Source organism: Lepidochelys olivacea (assembly GCF_965140295.1).
Source record: "Lepidochelys olivacea isolate rLepOli2 genome assembly, chromosome: 3".
Lineage (NCBI taxonomy): Eukaryota > Metazoa > Chordata > Testudines > Cheloniidae > Lepidochelys > Lepidochelys olivacea.
Window position 1 is genome coordinate 4421148 of NC_140413.1, and position 23773 is coordinate 4444920.

General features: G+C 58.0%; 1 protein-coding gene across 3 annotated transcripts in view; it reads left to right on the plus strand.

Annotated features, from left to right (window-relative positions):
* Positions 1-23773, plus strand: part of SCARA3 (scavenger receptor class A member 3) — a 38803-nt gene that overhangs the window by 7621 nt on the left and 7409 nt on the right. Inside the window, exons 3-6 of one of the 3 annotated variants that reach the window (XM_084623884.1) lie at positions 3898-3954; positions 5491-5610; positions 12475-12573; positions 13367-14410. In XM_084623884.1, the coding sequence (XP_084480010.1) occupies positions 3898-3954; positions 5491-5610; positions 12475-12573; positions 13367-14410 (1320 nt within the window). Of the gene's footprint in view, positions 1-3897; positions 3955-3991; positions 4123-5490; positions 5611-12474; positions 12574-13366; positions 14411-23773 lie in introns of those variants that run through there. The other 2 variants (XM_084623885.1, XM_084623886.1) reach the window with 2 other exon arrangements.

The window sequence follows — 23773 nt, forward strand, 5'->3', positions numbered from 1 at the left end:
CCAAGTGGGAAATTCCCATGTCCATGGAAAGACAGTAAAAATCCTAATTACATAAATCTAATTTAACCTCTGAGGTTTTTCCCCCCCTACACCCTGTAATTTAAAAGAAACTCCAAAGCATGTTGTCAGAGTCAATGTAGCCTGTAACCTACCTATGACTGTACTCAGGGAGAATGCTAAGAATTGGGGTTCAGATCCAGAACAATGTACAAACTGTGCTCCAGATGGATGTTAATAAACACCACTTTTTATTACCTCCAGGGTGACATTCCAACCCTAATGGGGCACAGGTCATCTGTCAGCAAGGGCTGCTGCAGAAATGCATCCCATCCTTTGACTCTTTAAAGCACAACATCTTGTAACGAAGAAGCCTCTGGACATGGCATTGTCTAAAGTAAGATACTTAGTTGGGATGAGGCTAAGCCAAAATCCTGTCTATGTTCAACATTCTCTCCCCAGCAGCCCTGGAGTTTAGTGGGAAGTGGTTTGAAAGCACAATCGGTATTTCACAGTTGGCTCTCCCGTGTTTCTGACATGCCAAGGCGAAACCCCAGTCCAACCACCCTCAGAACCCACTTCCGAACGTTACGGCTCAGGAAATATTTGGAAGCAGATTAGGCCTCATTAGTGCCTTTATTCAATGCAGCGACTCGATGATGAGGAGCTGAATTGTGCATATTATCTGCAGTGTCAGGGGAAATTAGACTCAGACGAGATCTCTTTTTTCCCCTTTCCTGTCCTGTGACCGTTCTCGTGTGAAACAAAACACGCTACAGAGGCAGTGAGCGGCCTGGATCACTCCTTGTGTATTTCAGTCTTTCCTTGTCTCTGTGATTAATTTACCAGCCTCTCTAGGTCAAGGGGAGAAAGGAAGATGTGTCATTCTTTCCTCAGCATGCATGTGTTTGCCCATAACAGCATGTTTTACGTTACCAAGAGACATGGATTTGGTTCAGATACAGGTGAGGTTTAGGGAGTCCCCTGTGATGAAATTTTGCAGGATTTCGGTTCCGTCCAACCCAGACCTGGGGAGCAGATCCTTGGGACAAGTCGGGATAAGAAGCCATTTGCGGGGCATAGCCAGAGGGACTTGACTGCATCTTCTCATTTGTGAACAATGCCACCACGTGTTCTGCCCTGCCCTTTGGTTCTGGATCTGACCCAGCAGGGCTGCCCGGGGTCTCAGTCTGCATGGGAGGAGAGCCCTGCAGATTCTGAATGAGAGAGGCTGGATTTAGGGGGGGATTTTGAAAGGGGCCTTCCGCTTTCTAATGACGCTTTGAGGAGGACTCAGGTCAATGGGGCCAGACCCTCAGCTGCGCCGGTTCCCCTTGACCCCCCGGGCCCTCTCCACCCAGGAGGGGTTGAAGCCTTGTTCCCTGCACTGGTCAAGAACTTGGGGGTGATAACTTGAGCCCCTCGAGGAGTCAGGATGGAGCCCTCCATCTTTCAGCATGGGAGATACGCCAGGTTCTTCCTTCCTGCTGGTTAACAAGAAACCCCAGTGGGCTGGTCCCTTCACAAACGCCTGCACTGTTCAGGGCTCAGTGCGAAGGAAGTGTTGGCTAGTGCACTGGGCTGGAACTCAGGAGATACGGTGTCTCTTCCTGGCTTTGCTGCGGCCTCTTGGGTGAGGTGCTAGATCTCTGTGTGTCTCTGGGCCCCAGCTATAAAATGGGGTTAATCATTCTGTCTTTTCTCCTTAGAGTGTGAGATGGGCAGGGCAGGGCATGTTCTTTACTGTGCATGTGTACAGCACCTAGCGTCCCTGATCCACAAAACAACAACTGGACCAAATCCAGCCCTGGTGCCACGACTGGAGTTAAGGGCTGGCTCCAGCCCAGCCCATCAGCTGACCCCCTCCAACACCCCACTGGCCTGGCGTGGGAGTTTGTAACAGAAGGTGACATGATGAGGAGAGCAGATCAGAAGGGGCCGGGTGGTGGGCACATCAACCCTGTGGCTGCTGGAGGCCTCCGGTCAAATCCCGAGTCCTTCGCCGTGGGAACGTGGGTCTGGGTCGTGTCGAAGCCCTAGCAACCTTTTTGTCTGTTGCACGAGCTCAGTATGTGATTGGCAGCCTCTGCCCAAGAACAACGGGAAGAGGGGGCTGCGGGTCAGGATTGGGGGGCACTGGCAGAGCTGAGGGTGGGGAGCCCCAGCTGGGGTAGCAGGGGCTGTGGGTCAGTGTCCATCCTGGGGCTGGTGTCCCAGAGTAGGACTATGTCAGGTCTGGTGTTCTCCCCCTCTCTGATGAGTGGCTTTGGCCCAGCAGGGGTGCTTCTCGTGAGAGCGCTGCCTTAGCTAGAAATATAAATGCCTCCTATTCGAGCAGATACTTAGCACTTATCTTTGCTGAGCTTCACAAAACATTCAGCTAAGGCAGCGTCCTGTCCCCACCAGTGACTGGTCCCAGCTGCTTCAGAGGAAGATCCAAGAAATGCCCTGGTGAGCAATTATGGAATAACTTGCCCAGAGGGGAAGTTTCTTCCCAACGGCCATCAGTCAGGGATTCCCCTGAAGCAGGAGAGTTTATATCCCTTATCCCTTTTTCTGTCCTGTCTAATGTACTGGGGTTATTCTCATTATCCATCTAAATGCACAAGCCTGCTAAGCCCTTGGCCTCAGTGCTATCTTGTGGCAAGGAGTTCCACAGGTTAGTGTGCATCATGGGAAAGCCAGTCCTGAGGCTGGGAGCAAGGCTGTGTCTCCGGGAGGGGGGGACCCAGACAGGGGTAAGGGGCCGGGGCTGAAGCCACAGCTGGGGGCGGGTGTGGGGCAAGGAGTGGAGCCCTGGGCAGGGGCCAGCAGCTGGGACCCCACATGCAGGGCGAAGAACTGAGCCCCAGCCGTGGGGCTGGGCGCGGGGCCCCAGGCCTGGGGCCAGCGGTAGGGGAGCGGGGCCAGCGGCCGGGGCCCCAGGAGCAGAGCCCCGGGCACAGGGATGGTAGTGGGGCAGTCCCTGGGAGCAGAGGGCTGGGAGCGGGGGTGGGGCCGGCATGGGGCCAGCAAGCGGGGGCCAGCGGCCAGCGACTGAGACCCAAGCCCCACCTGAGCTGAGGGGTTGGGGAGCAGAGTGTGGGCAGGGGTCCAGGAGCAGGGCATAGGGGCAGGAAGCACCTCCAGGTTTTATGCATGGAGCCAGCAGCTGGGGAGTGGGGCCAGTGGCCCCACATAAAACAAGGGGGTGCTGCAGCACCCCTGCATCTCTACTTCTTGTGCATACGCCGGGAAAGCGTCTTGCTCTCAGTAACCTGGGGTCAAAGATGCACATGAGCCCGAGCGCTTTCCCCGCAGTCCGGGATAGGCTCCAGTGCATTGGAGTCAGGATCCCGGGATTAATCTAGCCCTTGATGGTTGCCAACAGGCTGAAAGTCTTTAGGACCCAGCAGATGTCTACAGGCAGAAGAGCAATGCTGGGAACAGGACAGGCTCCTTCCCTGTTGCTGAGCCGAGCCCAACCAGTGGCTGGCAGGGAAACCTGTGGGACTGCAGCTCGCTCTAGCTAACTGCAGCTGCTGGGAACGTGCGTCACTTGTTTAGAAACAAAGCGGAGCTCGGGCGGTGTGTTTTCCAACGCAGCCTGCCTGGGCGTCTTCCCACCTTCCAAACCGCCTGGCTGGCCCGGGAGGAAGCTCGAGGGAACTGAGCCCAAAGGAGTTTATGGGAGAAAGGCCCAAAATAGATCGTAACCATGGACCCAGCTTTGCACCTTCCACCGCCAGCTGGCTTCTGCTGCCCCTACTCAGGCCGAGTGGCATCCAACTGGAGTCCTTTGTAGAGTAAGGGGCTACGCAGGGTGGGGACGGGTGGCACAGTCTGGCCCTCTGCCGTCACGGCTAGTGATTCCGTGGAGCAAAGTCAGGGAAAGCTCTGAAGCATCTGCCTGTCTTTCAGAAGAAGACCTCATTGGAGAAGACGACGACATGCCATCCTTCAGATACAGACCAGACGGTGAGGGCACCGACCGGCCTGGGAAGTTCGGTGCATGCGAAGGCCCATCAGGTGTCGCCCACTCCATTCCCCGTGGTCAATGCAGGGATGCTCCCTAGATGCTCGCTCCACATGGCGAGGCCCCGAGGCTGTGACGTGCTGTATGGGGGAGAACTTTAATTAGCCCAGGTGCCCATAACTGAGGGGGAGGGAGGGAGGGAACCAGGGCCTTGTCTTGGGAAGGGTGTGAAGAAGGCGAGCAGGTTTTGTTCCCTGAATGGTGGCCTTTTCCCTCTGCTGGCGGGCAGGTGTAGGAGAGCAGAGACAGGAGTAGCTTGTAGTGTCCGGCGTCGGGACGCGAAAGGACCCTGGGGTTCTCCAGCTCCCAGATTCACTCTCAGTCTGCACAGTTGCTGAGCCCTGGCTCGGGCTAGGCAGTCACGGAGGGGGGCTGCTGCCCATATGGCAGGGGGGTCCCTATGAAGTCCCACCAGCCTGAGGCATCTGTCAGTACCATCACCTAATGGAAGGGCAGGGACTGCCCCAGGTCCTGTGCTCCGGGCTTGATGCTTGCTCTCTGGAGAAGGGAGCCCAGCCAGCTGGGTTCAGAGCCCTCGGCCAGCCCTGGAGAACCCCGATCTCTCCTCACTTTGGCTAGAGGAGGTGACTGAGGAGATGCTCAGGGCGGGCTCTGACAAGTGGGCTTCGGCCCTGGCTGGCTGGGACCCTAGGCCTGGGTTTTTGAAAGTTTTTAGGCACCTCAGGGTGCTTTTAAAAATCCCCCTCAGCACCCGGCTGCGTCTTGAGCTGCCCAAAAACCTGTACAAACCCGGCCCTCGTCATGGCCAGGCAGGGGCAGAGCAAATGCATCCAGGCCTAGTCCTCGGCCCACCAGAGTCAGTGGGAGCCTTTCCATTGCGTTCAAAGGACGTTGGCCTCCAGCCCCGTGTCCTGTCCACCCCCAGCTAGCTAACCCCAGCATTGGTTGTGCCCCGGCTGGAGCGGGCGAACGGCTCCTACCCCAAAACCTGGGCCGTGCCAACCCATGGGACTGTTATCCCAAAGTGGGCAACTGCAGGTTGCAGGGCAGGATCCTTGTTCATAGCCTTTGGAAGAGGGATGCGGGGGAGGGACTCTCTAAACGAAGGACACAGAGCCAGGAGGAGGCAGAAACACTGCGTTTTTCCTTTCTTTACCCTCTCTCCAGCTCTGCCGTTACCTCAGGCTCCCAGCCTGGCCTTTCTGCTGTCAGTACCAGAGGGGACCCAGGGAGATGCTCTTAGATCTGGTGGACAAAATGGGTTGATTTGTGGGGAACGTCCTTGATTCTACCCTCTGCTTAAAGAGATCCACCGGATGGCGCTGCGCGGCCAGCTGATGGGATGTAAATAGGGTTAGCTGCCCCAGAGCTCACAACCGGGAGGGCCGTGTGTGGCAGGGTGGGGGCGAACAGAGGGGCTTGAGGGGTGCATCCTTCCTGCCCATCTGCGGAGGGTGGACTCCAGGCCTTGTGCCAGAAAAGTCCAACCTTCCCTTCTCGCCTTTGTCCGTGTTCAGGCAGGACACGGACCAACTGCAGCCGGTGCCAGAAGAACCTGTCGCTCCAGACCTCCGTCAAAGGGCTGTACGTCTTCTGCGTCTTGCTGATCATCGCCGTGATGGTGCTGGCGTCCCTGGGTGAGCGCAGCCTCGGGGGACCTGACTCCCTTTTCCTTCCTGCCTGCCCCTCCCCAGGAAACACGAGCGGACCAGCGTAACACGGGATTTCCCTGCCTGGGAAACCCACCTGGTCACCATGGGGCTTGGAGGATTGTAATAATCGTGGTATTTAGCTCTTGAAATCCTCACATCACAAAGGGGGGTGGGCGGGAGAGAAAGACAATCACCCCCGTTTTACCCATGAGGAAACTGAGGCACAGAGGGGAAGTGACTTGCCCAAGCTCATGCAGTGGATCAGTGACAGAGCTGGACTAAAACCTGGGTCTCCTAACACTAGGGCCTGACCACTCGCCTGCTTGGGTTAAGTATGCATGTGCACCCCTGACATCACTAGCAGATAGAATCCAAACTGCTTTGCTGTGTGTTATAGCCCCTCTACTGCTAACAGAGACTCCCCTTTAGCTATGGCAGCAGGGGCCTGGGCTTTGGGAGCAGAAGACTCTGGGTGCTGTCCCCACTGCTGCTGTGAAGTTCTGAGTGTGGCCATATGCAGCCAGTCGTAAAGCCCAAGATTTATGGTGTCTATGTTCCCGCAACTGCTCCAGCAGCCACTCGTGGGTAACGGGGCTTGCTGCTGCAGGGATTTGTTATATGCTGCAGAGCCCTCATACCATAGAGACATAAGAACGGCCATACTGGGTCAGACCAAAGGTCCATCTAGCCCAGTATCCGGTCTTCCGACAGTGGCCAATGCCAGGTGCCCCAGAGGGAACGAACGGACCAGGGAATCATCAAGTGATCCATCCTGTCGCCCATTCCCAGCTTCTGGCAAACAGAGGCTAGGGACACCATCCCTGCCCATCCTGGCTAATAGCCATTGATGGACCTGTCCTACATGAACTTATCTAGTTATTTTTTGAATCCCGTTATAGTCTTGGTATTCACAACATCCTCTGGCAAGGAGTTCCACAGGTTGACTGTGCGTTGTATGAAAAAATACTTCCTTTTGTTTGTTTTAAAATTGCTGCCTATTAATTTCATTTGGTGACCCCTAGTTCATAACAATGACCAGCTCCAATCCACTGCCTGAACACTCATAATTCAGTCCCACCCATCAGCCCTCTTATATCACAAGTGCTCCCCTTTGCCTCCTACCATCACCATCTAGCTGTGTCTGTTCCCTCGCTGTCCCTCAAGCCCTTGCAGGGCCAGGAAGAGAACCCAGATCTCCAGTGCCCCGGGCACTAGACAAGCACCCGTCCAAACCAAGCCAGCATCCAACCCCCTCTCCATCCCCTGATTCTCAGCACAGAGCTCATGGTCTGAGACCCAGCGAGCATCCCGGCAGGGCCCCGCTCACCAGTGAGCCCGGCATCTTGGTCTTCTTGTGGCTGCTTCTGTGGGAAAGCAGAATGGCTCCCCTGACCTGCAGCCCACCGGGGAGCAGAGATCCTGGAGACAATGCCCTGGAGAAATTCCGCAGTCGCAGAGTAGGTTTCTGCCTCCCACAACAAGCGAAGACCACCCACAGTCCCTCAGAGCCGTAGGCCAGAAGTTTTGCCCTGGAAATCTCTTGTTTGGGACAGGGCCTTCGTGCCAGTTAAGCACAGTAATTGGCCGGGTGGTTTCCTTTCGGCTTGTTTTGCAGTGTTTTATTTTGGGCAGAGAGCTGCCAGATCCCACAGCCCTGGGTATCGGAGGAACCTCTGCTTGAGCTCCGCTCTCTCACCAGCTGCGAGGAGCTAAGCATGGGTGGCCTGGAACAGCCCTCTCCTCCCTGCTCCAATGGAAGTTCCTACACACCCTGGGCTTCTCCTCCTCCCCAGCTAGGATGGGCCACCAGAGCACAGGTCTTCTCCATGGATCCCTGCCATCTGGCTGGCCCACTGCACCAGGGGAGTGGAGGCCTGCTGGGCTGGCCCTGCAGCACCAGCTGGCTGCCACGCTGACATGGTGAGGCAATCTTGCCATGCTGTGCGATGACTGCTCCACAGCCAGGCTGCCCGCAGAGACCGGCCGGCTGGACCTGACCCAGCTGCAGTCTGTGCTGATGCAGTACAGTGCCATTAGATAGGGCCTCATCCGGCACTGGGGTAAAGGGGCTTCCCCTTCCCTGGGCATCCCCGAGCAGGGGCCTGGCACATTCCTTGGGCTCCGAGAAGCTAGCGGGGGGCGGGGGCAAAGAGAGGCTAAATCCATTAACGATTGTGAAGAGCCCAGATACTGCGGTGATGGGGGCCCTGCAGGTACCTGCGAGAGATTAGATAGAACAAACAAGTTGTTTTGTCACAGATGATGGGGCCAAACCAAGAGCTGGATCCAAACTCACCACCTTCGCCGTAGAACTGCGTCCACTTACAGGAAAGCTGCTCCCGCGGGCATCAGGGTGGGAGCTGGGAACACAGGCCTGGCCGGGCCCATCTGGGTCATCGAGTCTTCTCCTGGGCCTCCCCATCCTGGAATCCCATTTGTACAGTTGACAAGCTCCGTCTTCAGCCCAGCTAGGTTGTTAATCCCATGTCTCTGCAATGGGCCAAACCAGAACCTAGCACCCGCAGCCTGGGGGGCGCCTATTCCCAGATCTGAACCTGAACACGCCCAGTCAGGGGCTGAGTCAATGGTCAGACTTAACGCGCTTGAGACAGTGCTTCGGGCTGGGACCTCCGATCCAAACCCAGAACCTCTCCTGACCCTGTCTGCCCGCCAGCACCTGTCCCTTCTCCCCTGGCCTGCAGAGCCCTGGTGCAGCAGCTCAACGAATGCCCCAGCGTAGGTGACCTTTCCCTGGTCCATAACCTTTCCCTTTCCAAACTCCTGAAGAAGGGTTGGCTTCCCTTGGCGGGTCTGATTCCCGCCCGCTCTGGGCTCCTTGCCCACCCCGCACTCCAGAGCAGCAGGAGGCTAGTGTCGTTTTAGCCTTTGGCTGCTGCTCCCATTTGTCATCCCATGAAAATTGCCTCCATAATCAGGTTTGGACGGGAAGAGGCCCACCACAGAGCCATGATACGGGAGAAGCTCTTGGCAAAGGGAGGTGATGTGGGAGACAGCGTTTCTGCAAAGCTGACACAGGGGTTGGCTCGCTTGGCACGGGTTGGAAACGCCAGATGGTCCTTTGTAGAAATAGCATGAGTGGGCCAGACCTCAGCTGGTACAAAGTGGCCGAGCGCTGTTGACTTCCACGCAGCTCCCCCCGATTTCCACTGGCTGAGGGTGCAGCCCCGTCAATCCCACCCACCCAAAGGATTCGAGCAAATCCTTTCCAATGCTGGCTCCGCTTTCTCCTCCCCTTGTTACGCTCCAGCAACGGCTGGCCGCTCCAGTGCCTTGGAAGGTTTCCCGCATGTCCAGCGCCCATTACAAATAGACATTCTCTGGTCACGTTCATCGCTTGTAAATTACATCTAGGAGGAAATCAGCAGAGGGAGATGGATGGGGAGCCGCCGCTGCTCCCACTGGAAAGAGAGCAGCACCCAGCATGGAAATGGCTCTTGCCCCCGGGGGCCAATATTCACACACACACACACACACCTGCTCTCTCTTAACCACGAACGTAGTCTGGATCATGTCTGTGTTGAGCAGCGCAGACCCTGGTGCCCATCCCCAGTGGCTGATCCGATTGCAGGGTCAGACCTGCCTTGGTAAGAAAGGCAGAGGGGAGAGGAAGAATCTGCCCCAGGTTTAGGGTTAGGCAGATTCTCATGCTTCAGAGCTTCTGCTGGTCACCTGCAGGGGTCAGGAAGGGCTATTTTCCCCCTCAGTGTATTCTGGTTTGGGTTTTTTTGTCTCCTTCCTCTGAAGCCGCAGGTTTGGCCACGGCTGGCGAGAGGTTTTGTGGGCAGGAGCTGGGTGGGGCTAGTTGCCTGGAATACACAAGAGATCAGGTAGCTGATCCGGTGATCCCTTCTGGCCTTAGGCTCTAGGATGGGTGGGATGAGAGATTTCCAGGTCAGAAGTGGCCTTAGACCGTAAGATCCTCCGGGCACAGATGTTGAGCTTCATGCCAGCACCAAGCAGGTGCCCAGTGCCACCATCCTGATTTACACCACTGTGCACTGGTGTCATGAGGACTTGTCTCTCTGTTTAGTGCCCGGTGCTCTTGGGGGGGCTACAGAAGCATCCCTCATTCCCTGGGGGTTGCTGAGCTCCTGCGGAAAAGCAAGCCGATTTGGAAAGCTCCTTGTGCAGAGGGCAGGGTTCTATCTGTTTGTGGTCCTTATGTGGCACTGGAATGGGGTCACCACTCACCACCTGCACATCTAGGTTGGGGGGTGTCGCTCCGGCCATGTCAGGTGCCCCCTGGCTGCTTGGCGCTTGCTCCGCAATAGCCTTTCTGCAGGTAACTTCGCCCTCCGGCCAGCCCATCACTTAGACCACCCCTTCCGGGGTTACAAAGTCCAACCAGATTCCTGCCCGAATGCTGGTGCCAGCCGGTGTTCAACCCTTCTAGCTCTGTACCATTGCACCAGTGGCTGGCAGGGGTACCCAGGCCTGCATGCTACATGGGTTCCTGCCAAGGTCCTTAGCCCCATCCCTGTTTCCTTGGGCTCCTTCCCTATCTTCTCCCTCCTGCTTCTGGGTTCACCACTGGAGCCTTCCCCACTCCCCATAGCTACTACTTCCCCCCTCCTGGCTACTGGCCAGATGCCTTATTCCAGGGCAGGATCCCCGGACTTACCCTCCTGCTGCGTTTCCTCCTCTTCCAGGATGCCTCTTGGAGCAACTGCAGGCCCCTTCTGCTTTCAGCCTCTTGGCTTTATGGTGCTGGCCCAGCCCTTCCCCGGCTGGGTTTTGCTCTCAGTTAGCCCTGGCCCTCCCTCTCTCAGGTGCCACCAGGTAACCTAACTGGTTTCTCAGGCCCTTGCTAACTCTGTCAGGACTGGTGTGGGGTGCACACCCCATCCCAGGCGCTCATCACCCTGGTATCACAGCACCTCACAATCTTTATCCTCACTACCCCTCTGTGAGGCAGGGCAGGGCTGCGATCACCATTGTACAGATGGGGAAACTGAGGCACAGAGCGATTGAGTGACTCTCCTAAGGTCACGCAGGGAGTCTACAGCTGAGCAGGAACTTGTACCCAGGTCTCCCCAGTCCTAGACTGGTGGCCTAACCACTGGACCAGCCTTTCTCTTGTGGGGCCTGCAGTGCATTTGGCTTTGAATCGAATAATAAATAATTCTTCATCTTAAATACTGTATCCAGTTCTGGTTGCCCCATCTCAAAAAAGATACATTAGAATTGGGAAAAGTACAGAGAAGGACAACAAAAATGATTGAGGGTATGTAACACCTTCCATGTGCAGAGAGACATTAAAGACTGGGACTTTTCAGCTTGGAAAAGAGATGACTAAGGGGGGATATGATGGAGGTCTATAAAATGATGACTGGTGTGGAGAAAGTGAGTAATGAGGTGTTATTTACCCCTTCATGTAACACAAAAACCAAGGCTCCCCCAATTAAATTAACAGACACCAGGCTTAAAACAAACTAAAGGAAGTACTTCATCACATAACGCACAGTCAACCTGTGGAACTCATTGCCAGAGGATGTTGTGATGGCCAGAAGTATAACTGGGTTAAAAAAAGAACTAGGTAAATTTATGGAGGATAGGACCATCAATGGCTATTAATCAAAATGGTCAGGGGGCAATCCCACGCTCTGGGTGTCCCTAGACCTCCAACTGCCAGTAGCTGGGGCTGGACGATGGATCACTCAGTAATTGCCCTGTTCTGTTCTGTTCATTTCCCCTGAAGCATCTGGCACCGGCCACTATCAAAAGACAGAATACTGGGCTAGATGGACCATAGGTCTGACCTAATATGGTAGTTCTTATATTCTGTGTTCTTAATCTCATCACAAAAAGATATCAAGTTAGCTTGACAGGATCTATTTTCCGTAAAAACCCATGCTGATTGGCATTAATGACATTACCCTCTTTTATTTTTTTATTAATCGAGTCCCATATCAGCTGCTCCATTGTCTTCCCTGGAATCGATGTCCGGCTGACTGGCCTATAAATACCCGGGTCATCCCATTTGTCCTTTTTAGCTATTGGCCTGACATTAGATTTCTTCCAGTCTTCTGGAACTTCCTCAGTGTTACAAGAGTTATTGAAAATCTACATTAGTGGTCCAGTGAGCTCCTCAGCCAGCTCTTTTAAAACTCTTGGACCCGCTGATTTAGAAATGTAAACTTTTGAAGCTGCTGTTTAACATCCTCCTGAGATACTAGTGGAATGGAAAGAGTGTTATCATATGTTGAGATTGCATTGTCTGCTTTTTCCTCAAATACAGAATATAAATATTTATTGAACACTTCTGCCTTTTTTACGTTACTAATGACAGTTCTACCATTTCCATCTAGTAATGGACCAATACCATTGTCAGGATTCTTTTTGTTCCTAATATACTTAGAAAACTCCTTATTGTCCTTAACTCTGCTGGCCATGGATTTCTCCATGTGTCCCTTTGCGTCCCTTATCATTGTTCTCCAATACCTAGCTTATGATTTATTTTCATTACTGTCAACTTCCACTTTCTTCCATTTCTTATATATTCAAAAGATTAGAGGTCAGGACTTTAGCTGGTGTAAATGTATGCCAGCTGGGCATCTGACCCCATTGATTTAAATGGAGCTATGCTTATTTACACCAGAGAGGAAACTGGCCCCATTGAGTTCAGAGGAGCTTCATCAGTTTCTAACAGCTGGGGATTTGGTCCAAAATGTCTGCTAATGCTAAAACCGACTAACAGCTCTTTCTATTGGAAGAGAATCCATTTCGGACAAATTGGTTTCCAGAAAAATTTCATTATTCACTCACTTTACCTAGAAGAGCTGAAAGCACAGAGCACCCCTCATATTCCCATCTCTCTCTTCCCCACAGTCTTTAAGAAGGTCAATTCCATAGCCGATGACATCAGCTCGACCCAGACTTACTATGAGAAGAAGATCGTGTCTGTCCAGGAGAACCTCCAGGAGCTCGGTGAGTGTTCTGATCCCCACGGAGCACTGGCCCCATTATATCTCCTTACCATGGGCTGCGAACCCTCGGGCAGCAGAGTAGCCCTTGGAATTCAGGGACTTTGCGGGGTCACTAGTCAGATGGGATTAGGGGGGTTGGTGGTCAGTGGTGCAAGCACCGCATGGGAAGGGCAATTCTGCTGCCAGTCAGCTGGGTGGAAGCTGCTGTTTGCTCTAGCAGTTGGAAGGGGGCTGGTGCAGGGAAGGTCTTACAGAGCCTTCAGTGTGAGCCTCTATCCTGACTGGAGAAAGAACTAGGAGGAAGTCCGAGGGGGAGGAGGGAAGGCCTACATCTCTCCCACAATTTCCTTGTAAAAGTTCCCGTAGGAAATATGGGAAAGCTGGATCATAATAATCCTGAGCACACTCTATGGGTCGATGGCAAAGTGTGTTCCAAAGGCAGGTTAAGTATCACTATCCTTGTTTTACATGTGGGGGAAACTGAGGCACATAGTGATAGGTGACTTGCCCAAAGCTGTGCAGGGAGTCAGTGTCAGAGCTGGGATTAGAACCCAGGCAGTCCTGGTTCTTGGGCCTCCCCCACTGTAGAGATCTGTAGTTTGCCCACATGTGGCTTAGCAGTACCTGTGTCCAACTAGTAGGAATCCCAGAGCACATGGGGAGAAGAACGTGTTGTGGAGAGAGCCTTGCAGACACCGGGGTCTAGTCCGAGGGGGATGTGTCCATTCTCCACAGCTGACTTGTGTGTCGTTGCTTGGCGCACAGCATGACAGAGCTATGTAACTCTCGTTCAGATCAGAAATCCTCGGGGAACTGCTCCTTTTGCCACGACACAAGGCAGCTGGGGCAGGAGATAAGCAAGTTGCAGGAAGAGCTGGAGGAGATTCAGAAGATGCTCTTGGTCCAGGAGATCCTGCTGGACCGGACCTCGCAGAGTTACCAGCAGCTCTCATCCACCAGCAGCAAGATCACCAGTGAGATGGACGGCTGCTCATTCTCCATCCGGCAGGTCAACCAGACCTTGGGGCATTTCCTAGCCCAGGTGAGAGGCTGGCAGGCGGCCACCTCGGCTCTGGATGACTCCCTGAAGGGGCTGCTGCAGGAGCGGTACGACGTCAAGGCGGTGGTGGAGCAGATGAACTTCACGGTGGGGCAGACCTCGGAGTGGATCCACGCCATCCAGCGGAAGATGGACGAGGAGACGCTGACACTGCAGAAGGTCGTGACCGAGTGGCAGAACTATACCCGGCTCTTCGGAAGCTTGAGGGCCACCTCCTCCAAGACCAGCGAGCTGGTCAAGAGCATGCAGGCCAGCATGAGCTTGGCCTCGCAGAGGATCAGCCAGAACTCAGAAGGCATGCATGACCTGGTGTTACAGGTGATGGGGCTCCAGCTGCAGCTGGATAATATCTCCTCCTTCCTGGACGACCACGAGGAGAACACGCACGACCTGCAGTACCACACCAGGTACACGCAGAACCGGACGGCGGAGCAGTTCGAGACCCTGGAGGGGCGCATGACCTCCCACGAGATCGAGATCAGCACCATCTTCACCAACATCAACGCCACAGACAGCCACGTGCACAGCATGCTCAAGTACCTGGACGACGTGCGGCTCTCCTGCACCTTGGGCTTCCACTCCCACGCCGAGGAGATGTATTACCTGAACAAGTCCGTCAGCCTGATGCTGGGCACCACGGACCTGCTGAGGGAGCAGTTCAGCCTGCTCAGCGCCCGGCTGGACTTCGACATCCGCAACCTGTCCATGGTCATGGAGGAAATGAAAGTGGTGGACGTCAGGCACGGGGAGATCCTGCGCAACGTCACCATCTTACGAGGCGAGTTGCACGTGGGTACATCTTGGCCGGGGCTCGAACCCGGGACTGCCAGCGGTGAAGGACCAGGCCCCTGGGGTGGAAGAAGTAGCAAGCTCATAAAGCTCTTCTGTGGTGGTGACCCACGCGAGTGTGTGTGCGTTCACCAGGGAGCCCAGGGGGGAAACTGAGGCAGCAAACAGGTGACCCAAATGGGGGAGCTAGCTCTTGTTCTGTGTCTGAATGGGAGGATTTTGGCTGCAGACAGGGGCTTTTGGGGGTATCTTGGGCCACTGGTTCTACCACAAAAATCTCAGGGCCGTGATTTCAGAAGTGATGAGTGATCTTTGGTGCTTGACAGGAGACACTGGAAGGGGCCTGGTTTTCAGTGGTGGGGAGGGGGCTCAGCGCTTGCGGGCCCCTTTATGGTGTCTCCAGCCGGGCTCCCCACAGCCCTAGCCGCTGTGACGTGCTCGGCCCCGGGCAGCTGGGGTAACCGCTGCTGCTGCTGTGGGTGGCATCCACAGCGCAGAGGGAAACCACGGCCTGCCAGCGCCCTGGTGAAAACACGGCTGGAGTCCACACGTCACAAACACACACACCTCGCAGTGCACCTCCCCACCCCTCCACTCCCCACCAAGAGACACTCACCCCCCCACCGTAACACACACCTCACCCTGCACCTCCCCACCCCTCCACTCCCCACCAATAGACACTCACCCCCCCACCGTAACACACACCTCACCCTGCACCTCCCCACCCCTCCACTCCCCACCAATAGACACTCACCCCCCCACCGTAACACACACCTCACCCTGCACCTCCCCACCCCTCCACTCCCCACCAATAGACACTCACCCCCCCACCGTAACACACACCTCGCAATGCACCTCCCCACCCCTCCACTCCCCACCAATAGACACTCACCCCCCCACCGTAACACACACCTCACCCTGCACTTCCCCACCCCTCCACTCCTCACCAAGAGACACTCACCCCCCCACCGTAACACACACCTCACTCTGCACCTCCCCACCCCTCCACTCCCCACCAACAGACACTCACCCCCCCACCGTAACACACACCTCGCAATGCACCTCCCCACCCCTCCACTCCCCAACAAGAGACACTCACCCCCCCACCGTAACACATACATCACCCTGCACCTCCTCACCCCTCCACTCCCCACCAAGAGACACTCACCCCCCCACCGTAACACACACCTCACCCTGCACCTCCCCACCCCTCCACTCCCCACCAAGAGACACTCACCCCCCCACCGTAACACACACCTCGCAATGCACCTCCCCACCCCTCCACTCCTCACCAAGAGACACTCACCCCCCCACCGTAACACACACCTCGCAATGCACCTCCCCACCCCTCCACTCCCCACCAAGAGACACTCACCCCCCCACCGTAACACACACCTCGCAATGCACCTTCCCACCCCTCCACTCCCCACCAAGAGACACTCACCCCCCCACCGTAACACACACCTCGCAATGCACCTCCCCACCCCTCCACTCCCCACCAAGAGACACTCACCCCCCCACCATAACACACACCTCGCAATGCACCTCCCCCACCCCTCCACTCCCCACCAAGAGACACTCACCCCCCCACCGTAACACACACCTCGCAATGCACCTCCCCACCCCTCCACTCCCCACCAAGAGACACTCACCCCCCCACCGTAACACACACCTCGCAATGCACCTCCCCCACCCCTCCACTCCCCACCAAGAGACACTCACCCCCCCACCGTAACACATACATCACCCTGCACCTCCTCACCCCTCCACTCCCCACCAAGAGACACTCACCCCCCCACCGTAACACACACCTCACCCTGCACCTCCCCACCCCTCCACTCCCCACCAAGAGACACTCACCCCCCCACCGTAACACACACCTCGCAATGCACCTCCCCACCCCTCCACTCCTCACCAAGAGACACTCACCCCCCCACCGTAACACACACCTCGCAATGCACCTCCCCACCCCTCCACTCCCCACCAAGAGACACTCACCCCCCCACCGTAACACACACCTCGCAATGCACCTCCCCACCCCTCCACTCCCCACCAAGAGACACTCACCCCCCCACCGTAACACACACCTCGCAATGCACCTCCCCACCCCTCCACTCCCCACCAAGAGACACTCACCCCCCGACCATAACACACACCTCGCAATGCACCTCCCCCACCCCTCCACTCCCCACCAAGAGACACTCACCCCCCCACCGTAACACACACCTCGCAATGCACCTCCCCACCCCTCCACTCCCCACCAAGAGACACTCACCCCCCCACCGTAACACACACCTCGCAATGCACCTCCCCCACCCCTCCACTCCCCACCAAGAGACACTCACCCCCCCACCGTAACACACACCTCGCAATGCACCTCCCCACCCCTCCACTCCCCACCAAGAGACACTCACCCCCCCACCGTAACACACACCTCGCAATGCACCTCCCCACCCCTCCACTCCCCACCAAGAGACACTCACCCCCACACCGTAACACACACCTCACCCTGCACCTCCCCACCCCTCCACTCCCCACCAATAGACACTCACCCCCCCACCGTAACACACACCTCACCCTGCACCTCCCCACCCCTCCACTCCTCACCAAGAGACACTCACCCCCCCACCGTAACACACACCTCACTCTGCACCTCCCCACCCCTCCACTCCCCACCAAGAGACACTCACCCCCCCACCGTAACACACACCTCGCAATGCACCTCCCCACCCCTCCACTCCCCACCAAGAGACACTCACCCCCCCACCGTAACACACACCTCACCCTGCACCTCCCCACCCCTCCACTCCCCACCAATAGACACTCACCCCCCCACCGTAACACACACCTCGCAATGCACCTCCCCACCCCTCCACTCCCCACCAAGAGACACTCACCCCCCCACCGTAACACACACCTCACCCTGCACCTCCCCACCCCTCCACTCCCCACCAAGAGACACTCACCCCCCCACCGTAACACACACCTCACCCTGCACCTCCCCACCCCTCCACTCCTCACCAATAGACACTCACCCCCCCACCGTAACACACACCTCGCAATGCACCTCCCCACCCCTCCACTCCCCACCAAGAGACACTCACCCCCCCACCGTAACACACACCTCACCCTGCACCTCCCCACCCCTCCACTCCTCACCAATAGACACTCACCCCCCCACCGTAACACACACCTCGCAATGCACCTCCCCACCCCTCCACTCCCCACCAATAGACACTCACCCCCCCACCGTAACACACACCTCACCCTGCGCCTCCCCACCCCTCCACTCCTCACCAAGAGACACTCACCCCCCCACCGTAACACACACCTCACCCTGCACCTCCCCACCCCTCCACTCCCCACCAATAGACACTCACCCCCCCACCGTAACACACACCTCGCAATGCACCTCCCCACCCCTCCACTCCCCACCAAGAGACACTCACCCCCCCACCGTAACACACACCTCGCAATGCACCTCCCCACCCCTCCACTCCCCACCAAGAGACACTCACCCCCCCACCGTAACACACACCTCGCAATGCACCTCCCCACCCCTCCACTCCCCACCAATAGACACTCACCCCCCCACCGTAACACACACCTCACCCTGCACCTCCCCACCCCTCCACTCCCCACCAATAGACACTCACCCCCCCACCGTAACACACACCTCGCAATGCACCTCCCCACCCCTCCACTCCCCACCAGGAGACACTCACCCCCCCACCGTAACACACACCTCGCAATGCACCTCCCCACCCCTCCACTCCCCACCAAGAGACACTCACCCCCCCACCGTAACACACACCTCACCCTGCACCTCCCCACCCCTCCACTCCCCACCAATAGACACTCACCCCCCCACCGTAACACACACCTCGCAATGCACCTCCCCACCCCTCCACTCCCCACCAAGAGACACTCACCCCCCCACCGTAACACACACCTCGCAATGCACCTCCCCACCCCTCCACTCCCCACCAAGAGACACTCACCCCCCCACCATAACACACACCTCGCAATGCACCTCCCCCACCCCTCCACTCCCCACCAAGAGACACTCACCCCCCCACCGTAACACACACCTCGCAATGCACCTCCCCACCCCTCCACTCCCCACCAAGAGACACTCACCCCCCCACCGTAACACACACCTCGCAATGCACCTCCCCCACCCCTCCACTCCCCACCAAGAGACACTCACCCCCCCACCGTAACACATACATCACCCTGCACCTCCTCACCCCTCCACTCCCCACCAAGAGACACTCACCCCCCCACCGTAACACACACCTCACCCTGCACCTCCCCACCCCTCCACTCCCCACCAAGAGACACTCACCCCCCCACCGTAACACACACCTCGCAATGCACCTCCCCACCCCTCCACTCCTCACCAAGAGACACTCACCCCCCCACCGTAACACACACCTCGCAATGCACCTCCCCACCCCTCCACTCCCCACCAAGAGACACTCACCCCCCCACCGTAACACACACCTCGCAATGCACCTCCCCACCCCTCCACTCCCCACCAAGAGACACTCACCCCCCCACCGTAACACACACCTCGCAATGCACCTCCCCACCCCTCCACTCCCCACCAAGAGACACTCACCCCCCGACCATAACACACACCTCGCAATGCACCTCCCCCACCCCTCCACTCCCCACCAAGAGACACTCACCCCCCCACCGTAACACACACCTCGCAATGCACCTCCCCACCCCTCCACTCCCCACCAAGAGACACTCACCCCCCCACCGTAACACACACCTCGCAATGCACCTCCCCCACCCCTCCACTCCCCACCAAGAGACACTCACCCCCCCACCGTAACACACACCTCGCAATGCACCTCCCCACCCCTCCACTCCCCACCAAGAGACACTCACCCCCCCACCGTAACACACACCTCGCAATGCACCTCCCCACCCCTCCACTCCCCACCAAGAGACACTCACCCCCCCACCGTAACACACACCTCACCCTGCACCTCCCCACCCCTCCACTCCCCACCAATAGACACTCACCCCCCCACCGTAACACACACCTCGCAATGCACCTCCCCACCCCTCCACTCCCCACCAAGAGACACTCACCCCCCCACCGTAACACACACCTCACCCTGCACCTCCCCACCCCTCCACTCCCCACCAAGAGACACTCACCCCCCCACCGTAACACACACCTCACCCTGCACCTCCCCACCCCTCCACTCCTCACCAATAGACACTCACCCCCCCACCGTAACACACACCTCGCAATGCACCTCCCCACCCCTCCACTCCCCACCAAGAGACACTCACCCCCCCACCGTAACACACACCTCACCCTGCACCTCCCCACCCCTCCACTCCTCACCAATAGACACTCACCCCCCCACCGTAACACACACCTCGCAATGCACCTCCCCACCCCTCCACTCCCCACCAATAGACACTCACCCCCCCACCGTAACACACACCTCACCCTGCGCCTCCCCACCCCTCCACTCCTCACCAAGAGACACTCACCCCCCCACCGTAACACACACCTCACCCTGCACCTCCCCACCCCTCCACTCCCCACCAATAGACACTCACCCCCCCACCGTAACACACACCTCGCAATGCACCTCCCCACCCCTCCACTCCCCACCAAGAGACACTCACCCCCCACCGTAACACACACCTCGCAATGCACCTCCCCACCCCTCCACTCCCCACCAAGAGACACTCACCCCCCCACCGTAACACACACCTCGCAATGCACCTCCCCACCCCTCCACTCCCCACCAATAGACACTCACCCCCCCACCGTAACACACACCTCACCCTGCACCTCCCCACCCCTCCACTCCTCACCAATAGACACTCACCCCCCCACCGTAACACACACCTCACCCTGCACCTCCCCACCCCTCCACTCCCCACCAATAGACACTCACCCCCCCACCGTAACACACACCTCGCAATGCACCTCCCCACCCCTCCACTCCCCACCAGGAGACACTCACCCCCCCACCGTAACACACACCTCGCAATGCACCTCCCCACCCCTCCACTCCCCACCAAGAGACACTCACCCCCCCACCGTAACACACACCTCACCCTGCACCTCCCCACCCCTCCACTCCCCACCAATAGACACTCACCCCCCCACCGTAACACACACCTCGCAATGCACCTCCCCACCCCTCCACTCCCCACCAAGAGACACTCACCCCCCCACCGTAACACACACCTCACCCTGCACCTCCCCACCCCTCCACTCCCCACCAAGAGACACTCACCCCCCCACCGTAACACACACCTCACCCTGCACCTCCCCACCCCTCCACTCCTCACCAATAGACACTCACCCCCCCACCTTAACACACACCTCGCAATGCACCTCCCCACCCCTCCACTCCCCACCAAGAGACACTCACCCCCCCACCGTAACACACACCTCACCCTGCACCTCCCCACCCCTCCACTCCTCACCAATAGACACTCACCCCCCCACCGTAACACACACCTCGCAATGCACCTCCCCACCCCTCCACTCCCCACCAATAGACACTCACCCCCCCACCGTAACACACACCTCACCCTGCGCCTCCCCACCCCTCCACTCCTCACCAAGAGACACTCACCCCCCCACCGTAACACACACCTCACCCTGCACCTCCCCACCCCTCCACTCCCCACCAATAGACACTCACCCCCCCACCGTAACACACACCTCGCAATGCACCTCCCCACCCCTCCACTCCCCACCAAGAGACACTCACCCCCCCACCGTAACACACACCTCGCAATGCACCTCCCCACCCCTCCACTCCCCACCAAGAGACACTCACCCCCCCACCGTAACACACACCTCGCAATGCACCTCCCCACCCCTCCACTCCCCACCAATAGACACTCACCCCCCCACCGTAACACACACCTCGCAATGCACCTCCCCACCCCTCCACTCCCCACCAAGAGACACTCACCCCCCCACCGTAACACACACCTCGCAATGCACCTCCCCACCCCTCCACTCCCCACCAAGAGACACTCACCCCCCCACCGTAACACACACCTCACCCTGCACCTCCCCACCCCTCTACTCCCCACCAATAGACACTCACCCCCCCACCGTAACACACACCTCGCAATGCACCTCCCCACCCCTCCATTCCCCACCAAGAGACACTCACCCCCCGACCGTAACACACACCTCACCCTGCACCTCCCCACCCCTCCACTCCCCACCAAGAGACACTCACCCCCCCACCGTAACACACACCTCGCAATGCACCTCCCCACCCCTCCACTCCTCACCAAGAGACACTCACCCCCCCACCGTAACACACACCTCGCAATGCACCTCCCCACCCCTCCACTCCCCACCAAGAGACACTCACCCCCCCACCGTAACACACACCTCGCAATGCACCTTCCCACCCCTCCACTCCCCACCAAGAGACACTCACCCCCCCACCGTAACACACACCTCGCAATGCACCTCCCCACCCCTCCACTCCCCACCAAGAGACACTCACCCCCCCACCATAACACACACCTCGCAATGCACCTCCCCCACCCCTCCACTCCCCACCAAGAGACACTCACCCCCCCACCGTAACACACACCTCGCAATGCACCTCCCCACCCCTCCACTCCCCACCAAGAGACACTCACCCCCCCACCGTAACACACACCTCGCAATGCACCTCCCCCACCCCTCCACTCCCCACCAAGAGACACTCACCCCCCCACCGTAACACATACATCACCCTGCACCTCCTCACCCCTCCACTCCCCACCAAGAGACACTCACCCCCCCACCGTAACACACACCTCACCCTGCACCTCCCCACCCCTCCACTCCCCACCAAGAGACACTCACCCCCCCACCGTAACACACACCTCGCAATGCACCTCCCCACCCCTCCACTCCTCACCAAGAGACACTCACCCCCCCACCGTAACACACACCTCGCAATGCACCTCCCCACCCCTCCACTCCCCACCAAGAGACACTCACCCCCCCACCGTAACACACACCTCGCAATGCACCTCCCCACCCCTCCACTCCCCACCAAGAGACACTCACCCCCCCACCGTAACACACACCTCGCAATGCACCTCCCCACCCCTCCACTCCCCACCAAGAGACACTCACCCCCCGACCATAACACACACCTCGCAATGCACCTCCCCCACCCCTCCACTCCCCACCAAGAGACACTCACCCCCCCACCGTAACACACACCTCGCAATGCACCTCCCCCACCCCTCCACTCCCCACCAAGAGACACTCACCCCCCCACCGTAACACACACCTCGCAATGCACCTCCCCACCCCTCCACTCCCCACCAAGAGACACTCACCCCCCCACCGTAACACACACCTCGCAATGCACCTCCCCACCCCTCCACTCCCCACCAAGAGACACTCACCCCCCCACCATAACACACACCTCACAATGCACCTCCCCCACCCCTCCACTCCCCACCAAGAGACACTCACCCCCCCCACCGTAACACACACCTCACAATGCACCTCCCCCACCCCTCCACTCCCCACCAAGAGACACTCACCCCCCCCACCGTAACACACACCTCACAATGCACCTCCCCCACCCCTCCACTCCCCACCAAGAGACACTCACCCCCACACCGTAACACACACCTCACCCTGCACCTCCCCACCCCTCCACTCCCCACCAATAGACACTCACCCCCCCACCGTAACACACACCTCACCCTGCACCTCCCCACCCCTCCACTCCTCACCAAGAGACACTCACCCCCCCACCGTAACACACACCTCACTCTGCACCTCCCCACCCCTCCACTCCCCACCAAGAGACACTCACCCCCCCACCGTAACACACACCTCGCAATGCACCTCCCCACCCCTCCACTCCCCACCAAGAGACACTCACCCCCCCACCGTAACACACACCTCACCCTGCACCTCCCCACCCCTCCACTCCCCACCAAGAGACACTCACCCCCCCACCGTAACACACACCTCACCCTGCACCTCCCCACCCCTCCACTCCTCACCAATAGACACTCACCCCCCCACCGTAACACACACCTCGCAATGCACCTCCCCACCCCTCCACTCCCCACCAAGAGACACTCACCCCCCCACCGTAACACACACCTCACCCTGCACCTCCCCACCCCTCCACTCCTCACCAATAGACACTCACCCCCCCACCGTAACACACACCTCGCAATGCACCTCCCCACCCCTCCACTCCCCACCAATAGACACTCACCCCCCCACCGTAACACACACCTCACCCTGCGCCTCCCCACCCCTCCACTCCTCACCAAGAGACACTCACCCCCCCACCGTAACACACACCTCACC